Raw genomic sequence first — 12008 nt, 5'->3', positions numbered from 1 at the left:
AATGGTCCTCAATCCAGCTCACATGAGAAAGGCTAGCTGAAGAGCTTTTATGTAATTTTATAGTTAGTTATTTGGTTTTGTCCTTGGCTGAGGTGTATAGTTTTTAGTGGCTTAGTTTGTTATTTGCAGTATGTAAATATTCCTTCCAGAACGTGCTTTGGCTTGGTTTGTTATTTGTTGTACAGAGCACTACATATATCACATTTTCTGTAAAAGTTAGATTATCGATTCAATGAAGAATATACCAAGTTCTTCTTCACTCTGACTTTTTCTTCTTTCCTTGCTTATTTTACCATTTCTTACATGGTACCAGAGCAGTGATTCATTCATATTAACCATGACTACAGACAATTCTGCTGAAAAGTCTACTCCCCCAAATTGTTTTCTCAACTTCAATGATGTCACAAATCCTTATCGACTTGACCATGGGGACAATCCTTCTGTTTCCCTTGTCCCCGAGCTCCTCACTGTTGATAACTACACAACTTGATCTCGGGCTATGCAGAGGGCTCTTCGAGCTAAAAATAAGTTGGGTTTTATCAATGGTGAGATTTCCAAACCTACCAGTACAAATGACCCTTTACTTGAAGCTTGGGAACGCTGCAATGACCTTGTGACCTCTTGGTTACAAAACTCCATTTCTCCTTCCATCAAGTCTAGCATTGCCCTTGTGAATAAAGCCTCCGTGGTCTGGACTGAACTGCAGGAACGTTTTACTCAACAAAATGGTGCACGTATCTTTCAACTTAAAAGAGCACTTGCAGGATTGAAACAAGAACAAGATCCAGTAAGTGTTTATTATGGAAAACTGAAAACTCTTTGGGATGAACTCAATGTGTTTGATCCATTGCCTGATTGTAGTTGTGGTAATTTGAAGATCCTTTCGGACAGATATCATAGGGACTGTGCAATACAATTTTTGATGGGCCTCAATGATTCATACACCAATTCAAGAGACCAAATCATGTTGCTCGACCCCTTACCTTCTGTTGGTAAGGTTCTTTCCCTGATTCAACAGCAGGAGAGGCAACATCTCATGCTGAGTAGTTGTCCCTCTCCTGATTCAATGGCTCTAGCAACAAAGAAATTCCATCCCAACTTCAAACCTAATGCCAAGTCTGGCCAACTCCTTAAAAACCGCCCCTATTGTACCCATTGTCATCAAACAGGCCATTCTCTAGAAACCTATTTTAAGGCAGGAAATGCTGAGCCACCAACTTGTACACACTGCCATATGAGTGGTCATGTAGCAGAAAAATGCTACAAACTTCATGGGTACCCCCCTGGGCACAAGCTTTTCAGCAAAGGTAAATCATCTACCTCTTTTGCTAACTCTGCTTCTACTGACCAAGATGAGGACTCGAGTTCCAGAATTGGTTTGACTAGGGAGCAGTATCAACAATTGCTCCATCTGCTGCAGCCAAAAGAGACTCCAATGATGCTTTTATCCTCTACCAACTCAACCAAGACAGCTTCTCATTCTTTTGCCAATGCAGCAAAAACATCAACGATATCTGGTATTTCCACACAGTATTCCATTTCTCTTCAAAACTCCTTAATGTCTGCAGAAACTCCTTGGATAATTGACACAGGTGCTGTAGCACTTCCCTTCTAACAAGCATCACAAATAAAGTTTCTTACTCTGTCAAAATGCCAAATGGTGATGAGGCACCTGTCACACACATAGGCACAGTCAAGTTTGGAAGCCATCTTTTTCTGGAAAATGTCCTATGTGTACCATCTTTTACATTCAACTTGATTTCAGCTAAAAGAATTGCAAACTCACTTGATTGTTGTCTTGTTTTCTTTTCTGAGTCATGTTTCCTTCAGGACCTTTTGTCTTGGACAACGATTGGGAAGGGTGAAGTGAGGCATGGACTCTACCATCTTCAGCAAATTGAAGTGCCTGCAACAGCTCTTGTTGACTACCTTACCAAGTTTTCAGATAAAATTCATTTTGTTTCAGCATCTTTATTTAGCAATCATTCTCTGCCAAATCTTTGGCATTATAGACTTGGCCACACCTCTTTCTCTAGGATATCTCTAATTAAAGATCCTGTTGTAAGTACTGAGATTTCTAATATGAATGAGATTCCTTGTTGCATCTGTCCAATGGCCAAACAACATCGACTCCCTTTTCCCATCAGCACACATACAAGTTCTGGAATTTTTGAAATTATTATGTGTGATATACGGAGACCCTATTCTGTTGCTGCCCATGATGGATCCAAGTATTTCCTTACTATTGTTGACCATTTTTCTCGAAGTACTTGGACTTATCTCCGTAAAACAAAATCTCAAACTCGGTCTTGCATAGAGTCTTTTTTCAATCTTGTTGAAACTCAGTTTAATGTTCGAATTAAGACCCTAAGAAGTGACAATGGTGCAGAATTTGATATGAAAGAATTTTTTAACCAAAAAGGCATTATTCATCAAACAAGTTGCATTGAAACTCCACAACAGAATGCCATTGTAGAACGTAAGCACCAACACCTCTTAAATGTTGCAAGAGCCCTCAGATTTGAGTTTTAATGGATGAAAGTTTTCAATTGTACAATTACAAATTGTAATATGTTGTCAAGCATTTCTGGTACATAAAGATTGTAGAGTGTGCTTACCAAGAAAAAAATCCTCATGCTGGGTGGGGCCTCTTATGGTACTTGTTAATTACTTTTTAGTCCACTCGTTTAATTATGTTAAGTACTCTAATTAAGTAATTTAAGACATTTATATAGAATTTAGATGGGTTTAATTAGACATTTGTGATTATTAGGATTAAATGACAATTGAAAAATATAATTTTTTAATCCATAATTTAATTAGAATATGATTATTAATTAATATATAATAGGTAAAATATGATAAAATAAAATAAATTAATAATTAAAAAAAAATTATTTTTTTAATTATTAATTACTCATTACTATATAATAAATAAATGGATAATTCAATGTAGAAATTTGATGTGAATAGCTAAAGCTAAATTTATTTTATATTATTTTATTATTATATAATAAAAAATAAATATTATAATATGAAGACTTATATAAATGGAATATTTAAAATTTAAATTCATTTTATATTTATTAAAAATATAGTTTAATTTTGACTAATTCATTGAAGATTCTCTCGTGTGGATTTTAAGGTAGAGTAGGACTGGGAAATGCTCATTGAAGTGGGCTCCTATTTATCGGCCCATCTAATGCTATTCTTGGGCCGGAGCGCCCCCCAAAAAAAAAATCCTGTCATCAAGTTCGACGAGGCTACTTCTCTCTTTTTCTAAAAAAAAAAAAACAAAAAGAAAATAGAAATATTTACTGTTAAATCATAAATGTAGTGTAAAACTAAAAAATATTCAGATAATTCATACTGTTTTTAATAATGCATTTAAGACTTAAACAAAAAACAAAAAGAATCACGGATATATTAATGTTTTATTTGAGAAATCTGCGTTTTAATTTTATTATTGTCTTATGATTATAAAATTTAAAGAAAAATTTTATTTACAGTTTTAAATGTGGGACTGCTTATACAGTTCTATTAATGAATAGAAATAAAAAAATATATATATTATTTTAAAAATAATATTATTATAATTATATATTTTTTTTTTAACATAATTGTATGAATTTACAATCTCCCATTTATGCAGACTTACTCAAATTTAAATGGTTTAATTTACATCATATACCGATTGAAATTATTTCCAATAAAAATACGTTGAAAACTTCAATCGGTAAATTGGGGTGGACTTGCACCAGAAAGAGTGCTCCGCGTTTGAGCAGCCAATGAGAGACGTCAGGTAGGTTCACTACCCAATAAGAAACCTCCACCTGGATATTCTACGTAGCTTCGCGCTCCCCCCACTGGACCCGTTATATGAATCAACGTCTCCACCGCTACTACCATTTGCCAGATCGCTCTCAGTTCGTAACGTTTCAGTTTACTTTCAACTCCTCTTTGCTTTCTGATCTCTATCCCCTTTCCTCTCTTCTTCTTTTTTTTTCACAAGAATAAGACGATAAACCCTCTGGCCAATCTACGTAAGTGGTCTCCGGCGAGACGAATGGAAGCTCACGGCGTTGGACTCCGCCGTGTACTAGTGTTGTCCTTTTGCGTCGCCGGCATTTGGTCTGCCTATATCTATCAAGGCTTTCTTCAGGAAACTCTGTTAGTTTTTCTTTCTCCCACTCTTTTTTATTAATGGAACTTCTGCTTCGATTGTATATTATTTATCCGATCTCCTATGATAAACCGGGTGAGAGCTAACGACAGTGTGTTCGGGTATATTTTCTGGATCATGCGGGTGCTCTCGTAATTGGAAGGGTGGTAATCGTTATGGTGCTGGCGTTGAATTCGAATTCGATCATTTTTAGGGCCGCTTATTGATTTTAATTCAACTGATATGCAAAATGCGGCTTCCTTAATGTTTAAATTTATGCTTATGATTAGCAATGTTCGGATTGCATTGGCAGAAACTGGGCAGTTTGCACCAAAAATTATGATTTTCCAATTGTTTGACTTGAACAGAATTTTGTCAAAGGCTGTTCATCGCTGCTGAACATTGAAAATTTTCTAATTTTGGTTCCCAAAAAGTCTTAATTGGGATAGTAAATTGCCTATTCAACTAGGGTTACTGCTACTCAAGTTGGAACTTATTCACTTTGGTTCCTAACGATGACATATGAACCGAAAGATCGCAATTTTTTCCCTTAATTTTTATCTCTCTCTATAGGTCTACCAAGAGATTTGGTCCAGATGGGAAGAGGTTCGAACATCTTTCGTTCCTTAACTTGGCGCAGAATGTAGTATGTTTAATCTGGTCCTATATAAGTGAGTTCCTCTTCCCCTTCATCTTACCTTTTCCTTTGCTAAAATGTTACTTGTAGAAGGCTCATATATTCAAGATATAATTTCATTCTTTTTCCGTCTTTTAAACAGTGATAAAACTTTGGTCAAGTGGTAGTAATGGGGGTGCTCCTTGGTGGACATACTGGAGTGCTGGCATTACAAACACGATTGGTCCAGCTATGGGTATCGAAGCATTAAAGTATATCAGCTACCCTGCCCAGGCATGTGTCTACTTCTCTTTATTCAACGGTTTATTCATACTTGGAAGGAAAAGTGGGAATGTCACTATGATGTGGTCATCACTTATAGAAAGAAAAACAAAAAAACTATAATATGGTGATTGGTAGTCTGGATGATCCACTTGCATGATGTTACTCCAGTTTTCTAATATGATTCTCAGTATTTTTTCCTCAATTTCATTGTCGGATGGTAATTGCATGAAGACAACCTATAAAAAAATGCATGAAGACTATTTCTTCTTCCTTATTACCAATCAGGGAAATTTAATTTGGTGTTGCAGAAAATATTGATGCTTTTTTTTTTTTTTTTTTTTAATTGCAGGTCCTGGCAAAATCCTCAAAAATGATTCCAGGTGAAATATTTACAAGTTTATACAGTCTGAGCTTAAACAAATCTGCTGTTCGCCAAGCATGATGATATCTAACTGGAAACTGCATGCTTTTACCGACAAACCAATCCTACATTCCCTCGACACCTTTTTTAACTTGCAAAGGAAAAAGAAAGATTTTCATCATTTTTCTGGTTGGAAGAAAGATTGTTATTAGAGGACTTACAAATTGTATATTTTTGGCCTTCCTTTGATTGAGATGTGTTGTTTGATGGCATCTCTTGTGTGAAAAAGGAAGGGATGATCCTAGAGCTTAACTAGAATTTGCTATATATGTAAAGAGTTTATGAAAATAATGGCTTTTTTCTGCCATTGCGGTTTTTAAAATGATGATCAATGAAATGAATGGGGAAGTTTATTGCTGCTTATTTGTTGTGTTGAGAGTGGATTATTTGTACAAGTCGATTAATATATCCATGACAGTGATTTTTTTTTTTTTTCCAGTAACTAATGTTTTATCTTGTTGTATGCAGTAATGCTGATGGGTACTTTAGTTTATGGTATAAGATACACTTTTCCAGAGTATCTTTGTACTCTCCTTGTTGCTGGAGGTGTGTCTATATTTGCACTACTAAAGGTGATGATTATGTCTTTATGAATAATTTTTTTCTTTTTGAACTATTTTCATGCTCAGTTCTTAAGATATCTTCGGGGGTAAATGATTGCTTCTAGCAAACTCATTTTTGATTTTTATGTTTGTCTTATATATAGTTGAATTGATTGCAGACTAGCTCAAAGACTATAAGCAAGCTGGCACATCCAAATGCACCCCTTGGATATGGGCTATGTTTCCTGAACCTTGCATTTGATGGATTTACAAATGCTACTCAGGATTCAATTTCTGCTAGGTACGTTAACAAAATACTACTTATGGAAAAAAAAAAATGCACAAAGTTTTATTGTTTCCAATTGAGATTTTAGTATCTAGTAAGTTAAAACAACTTGGTCTTTTGATAATGTTTAAAGTTTTCTATTGCTTTTTCCATTTGACTTGTTCCTGTGTACTAGTCAATAAGCAACAAACAAAAAATGCATCACAGCAAAGTTTGTTTTGTACTTGACCGAAAAAGCAATTTGTCGTTGATTTTTAAGAGCAAATCTCCGTACCTCTGCCATGGAAGAACTTGATCAATTTACTAATAAGCCTTCATTTATTTCTAGAAATTTATCCCCTGTGGACTACTTTTTCATTTATTTTTGTCTTCCACCCATGAGAAACAAAAACAAAATGTGGGCAAAACTATACTCTTCAACATAATAATTTGATTTCAATAAATATTTAAGCAAAATCACCACACCTAGAGAAATTACATACCTATAGGAGTTCCAGAATTTCGATTCCCAGTTTACCTTTTGGCCAAGAAAACGGCTTTCATCCCTCTTTGTAAAACATTTTTCCTCCCCCTCTATACACCTTGAATTCACTTGTTGACATGAGTCTGAAATTTGGAAAGAAAGCAAGATGGTATTCATTTGAGGATTAATTTAGATGACTCCATATGCTCGTGTGAACTTCAGAAATGCTCATCACGTTCTTAAAAAGGCTTGAGAATGGCTGTGTCGGTCTTTGCTCTCCAAAATTCCTGGTAGTGTCGTCCTATTTCCCTTTCTGGTGCGGGCTAAATTATTGAACTATAAAACTAGCATGCATTTTTTGAAGCATTAAATGTGTTGCAGTTGAACGTTCCCACATTGGATCTAGAAACAGGGTTTCTGAAGCCTGCACCTTCTTTTCCCCTTTGTTTGTTCCATGGAGCACCTTACAAATTGATTCTTTTAGAATGATGACCTATATCACATTGGCTGTTACACATACTCACCAACCTATCCCGAAAGGTATAAATTATTCATATTTTTGTTGCTTTCTCTGGTTTAGGTACCCAAAAACAAGTGCCTGGAATATTATGCTAGGGATGAACTTATGGGGTACCATTTACAACATGATCTACATGTTCGGCTGGCCCCAGGCAAGCGGATTTGAGGCAGTCCAGTTTTGCAAGCAGCATCCGGAGGCAGCATGGGACATTTTTCTCTATTGCCTTTGTGGGGCAGTGGGCCAGAATTTCATCTTTCTGACCATAAGTCGATTTGGCTCCCTTGCTAATACCACGATCACCACCACCCGCAAGTTTGTCAGCATTGTGGTTTCTTCACTCCTGAGTGGCAATCCCCTGTCGACAAAGCAATGGGGGTGCGTTTTCATGGTCTTCTCTGGATTGTCATACCAGATCTACCTCAAGTGGAAGAAGTCGCAGAGATTGCAGAAGAAGAGAAAACCCATGTAACATTTTTTTATCTATAACTTGAACCCTTCTTCATTTTTGGCCTTTATATCCCCGAGTGTTCTTTCATTTATAGTAACCATAAGGTTGAGATGGTTTCAAATTATATGATAATTATGAAAAGCTGTTAAATGTAGTTGTAGTTTCTTATCAATTGTAGGGACTATTATAGTTATAAAAAAAAAAAGTAAAAAGTTCAATACTTTTTTATCATTGTAGGACTCAATTTGTTGGTGTGTTGTGTGTATCAAAAACCATGCTTGTAAATAGATCTTTTAAAAAGAAAGAGGAAACACATTTTGACAGGTTTTTCATTTTTGGTAACTTTTTATGACATCTAGGAAATGGGTGCCATTTAAAAATTGAGCATGGGATGGTTTATTAGTTTGGCATGAAAGATCAACAAGAATCAAGCTAGAATAATATTTTAGCATGTTATGCTATTAAGGTAGGTTGTCTAGAATTTGAACTGATGTACGAAGTTATAGCTTTTTCACATGCCTCTTGCTGCCCTTACTTGTATGATTAGGAGATGGGTTCGGTGGATGGTCCAGATGAAAGATACTATAAAGTTTCTAAATTCTGAAGGTGAAATATGAACCATTTACGCAGGCTCAACTGACAAGTATCGACTATCCATGCATCGTGTTGGTAGACCAATTATTAATGAAATAAGAAAAATTCTATTCATCATCCACAAATCATACATAATTTTTTTATTTTATGAAACGTGTGTTGTATAGATGATGAGTAAAAGAAATCAATTAGTTTAGGAATAATAAAACTAAAAAAAAAATAAAAAAAATAAAAATAAGTGTAATGTATTGTGTATGGAAATGATAAGTAGCAAAGCTCATGAAATAATAAATTATTGGATAATGACATGGCTATATATAATGCATTCACATAGACTAAATGTCAAATAGTTTGCTGCATAGAACCAAATAATCCCAAAAACAAAAAAGAATATGAGTGCTGCTACACTCAACTCTCCCAGCTACTGTTGGGAGCTATCGTTAGGTATAGGGTTTTTTTTTTTTTTGTCTTTTCATACATGTATTTTTTAATACTTTTAAATGTTTTTTAAAAAAATAAAAAAATTTATAATATTATTAAAAAACACTTTTTTAATCACTAAGTAAAAAAAAAATTAAAAAAGCAAAGCGGTAGAGTTGAGCGGTAAAATAGAGAGGGAAGAGTAGTATTATCCAAAGAATATATACGTTTTTTTTTTTATTTATTGAGGTTGAATGAACAACCTATCCCTATAAATAATATTAAAAAAATTAATGTAAACACAATTGATAATATATATATATATATATTTATTTAGATAGATGGATAGGTAGATTACCTAGAAACAAAAGAAAAGGGCCCTTAATTTTCAGGGGTAATGAACTATATCGTGACAGCTAGCGTTATGTTGATTTTATTTTTATTTTTTTGAAAGTAACCTCTCTGTTATTGCATAAACTTGATCAAATATAGAGTTTGTCATTTCCTGAGATGATCCTAGGACCCTCCTCGATCATTACATGTTCAACCTCATAAGAAAAGCTCATAAGAAGACTGGAAGGTTGTCACACGTCTGTAGTAGTGACAGTAGGGTGTAATAAGAGTTTAGTTATTGGGCTCAGCCACTGGGCCAAAGTCATCACCTCTTTTATTTGTATGTTTTTATTGGATAGGGCTATGGCCCATTTATTGTTTGTTAGAATTGTATTAGTTGCTTTACTTTTACAGTTTGGTTAAGTTGGTCTGTGGCCCAAGAATAGGGAAATCAGTATATGTAGCAGAAGGATGCACTTGTATCGGTAGGCAAAAACTTAAATCAAATTCATTATTCTCTTTTCTATCCTCTTTTTCTTCTATCTCTACTTTCTAGAGGTTCTCCCCTCATAATGAGCCATTTTCAATGCATTTCTTTATCAAGTATTTTTGGAGTATTACAATTGGTACCAGAGACACCTATCTCTATGCAATCAATCTATGAAAATGGAAGAAATTCTCTTATCATTACTCAAAATAAGGAGCTGGTCGAACAATCACAGCAACGTTACGAAGTTTTCCTGCAAATATTCGAAGATGTTAGGAACAATTTTGAAGATTTCATAAACAACTTCAATGAAGAGTTAACGTATTTGGAATGCCAAGTGTGTGTTGTAGGAAGACAAAGAACACGCAGCAATGGGGAAAGAAAAATGGGAAGTCAATTCCAATGAGATTCCTTTTTTCCTTTCTTCAAAATATCCTCCAGTTTCCCGTTTTTTCCTTTTCCAATGATGGTACCAAACAATAATCAAACCATAGCCGGAAACAGAGGGGACCCAATAATTGGGACCATTCTCAGCCTCAACGATAAGGATGGTGGCGTTCTTAATTTCCTGTGCACCAGATGGGAGTTTGACCCAGGTGGTGTTCATTTTCCTTATCTCTGTCCTCATCTCCTTGAACAATTTTTGAGCCGATGAGAAGGAGAATCACTCAGATTCAATTCCTTTTCTATACTTTCTGGAGAAACAAACACATATTTTTCAAGCTCTCCATTTCTTTTCCCATGGTGCATACCAAGCATTCTCTCTTCGTAGGAGCCAAGAATGTCACTCTACAGATTAAACCCCCAAAACCTTTGTACTCTTATTGTTTCCACTATGATTTGTCTTCCCTACTGATCAGGTGTTCACTCTCTCTCACTTAACAGACATAGCAATCCAATCTTTGTCTCAAACTCTCTCAAAACCTTTAACCCTAGGTGTGGTTCCACATCCATTTTGTTGACCCAACCCATCGACACCAGTCCCATTCGCCCATGGCGGACGAGGTAATTTCGTTGACTTTTTTGTCACCTTCATCACCATTGTCGACCCCGTCTTTGGGCCACTCGGTGATCCCCACAGTCAACAAGCTATAGGACACCTTTAGACAACTCGAGAGGTAGTCGACCATCGAGTTCCCACAAGTCGCCGTGAAGCTGGACGAGATCTATGGTTTTGGCATCCTGATTTGGGACAACGAAGTTAGACTACCTATGGAAAACATACTTTATGTTGATGGACCAAATATTGCATTAGAAATTGACGACGAGGAATATGCTAATACTCGAATTCGTGGAGTTGAGAAGTGGAGGAAACTTCTTGCAAAAATTTTTAGGCAGCCTCATTTTATTGTCTAGGACAATAGTGACCTTGTCCCACACGAAGTCATCGGTGGCCTGATGAATGTCTATGCCATTGGAGGCTCTTAGCAAGTTTTGAGAGGACTGTACGGAGAATTTAATGTTGTCTTGGTGCTTCACATGAAAAAGACAGTAATTGTGCTTCAATTGTTTAATGAAATGCCTAAAGTCAATCTTGACATTCCTCTTGTGTTCTCTAAGACCAGGTTCCTAATTTTGGATAAAGTAGATAGAGTTATGGAATTTGGGTTCAAAGAGGAGTTGAGGGTTGTCTTTCCATGTTTATAAAAAATTCACTAAACTCTATTGTTCTCTGCAACAATGACAGTAATCAGGAAACACGACTTGAGCTTGTAAAAGTTAGAGAGCATGTGATTGTATTAGAAGCAGTTGTTTTTGTAGTTGATAGACTTGGAATAGTTGATAGACTTGGAAGGAGACCTTTATTACTTGGTGGTGTATTGTTTGCATTGAAAGAGATTACATCTTGGTGTGTCTATTTTAATTGTGCTAGTGTGGTTGTTGTAGTAAGTAGTATAATGGAGTAGAATAAGAGTGGAAATGGTGGCATTATAATATGTGGTAACTGGACAGAACATTTTGTTAGGGAGGACTCCAGCTCATCATCAATATTTTCTAGATTGATTGCTTTGTCTGTACGTGGTGCTCGTGGTGGTTGCAACTTCATGAAAAAGCAGGAAGGTGAGCAGTCAGGAGGTGTTGTGGCCTTGGTGGTGACGAATGACAATGAAGATCTTTACAAAATGTTATGTGCTGATATTGCTGCTGAAGCAAGAGGTGCATCAGAAATGGTTGGAACAATGGGTTTTACTCTATCTGTTTGCACATTGTTTGCGCAATTTACATCTAAGTGTTTGAGTTTAGGGAAAATGGACCTTGGCCTTAGAATTTATAGGAAACCTAGTGTTGCTGTGGCCAACCTTCAGCTTGTGGATGTGGCGGTCTCTCAGGTTCTTCATCAAATACTTTCATTGGAAACCAACTTTGTTCCCATTACACGAGACAACAGATTGGTGCTCCTAATCAATGGGTTAGGAGCCACCCCTATAAT

General features: G+C 35.8%; 2 protein-coding genes across 2 annotated transcripts; both read left to right on the top strand.

Moving 5' to 3' along the window:
- Positions 1-499: 499 nt before the first annotated feature.
- Positions 500-1615, top strand: LOC108988769. The gene has a single exon (XM_018962118.1). It carries the CDS (start codon positions 500-502, stop codon positions 1613-1615), a length of 1116 nt encoding a protein of 371 aa, XP_018817663.1.
- A 2282-nt stretch (positions 1616-3897) lies between these two features.
- On the top strand, positions 3898-7974 carry LOC108988807 (UDP-galactose/UDP-glucose transporter 3-like). The gene is made up of 7 exons (XM_018962174.2): positions 3898-4170; positions 4736-4833; positions 4942-5072; positions 5413-5443; positions 5953-6056; positions 6206-6327; positions 7356-7974. The coding sequence occupies exons 1-7, from the start codon at positions 4067-4069 to the stop codon at positions 7762-7764; spliced, it is 999 nt and encodes a 332-aa protein (XP_018817719.1). The 5' UTR covers positions 3898-4066; the 3' UTR covers positions 7765-7974.
- The last annotated feature ends 4034 nt before the right edge of the window (positions 7975-12008 follow it).

This window comes from Juglans regia, chromosome 13 (genome assembly GCF_001411555.2).
Source record: "Juglans regia cultivar Chandler chromosome 13, Walnut 2.0, whole genome shotgun sequence".
NCBI classification, from domain to species: domain Eukaryota; kingdom Viridiplantae; phylum Streptophyta; class Magnoliopsida; order Fagales; family Juglandaceae; genus Juglans; species Juglans regia.
This window is presented reverse-complemented; position numbering and strand designations above follow the sequence as displayed.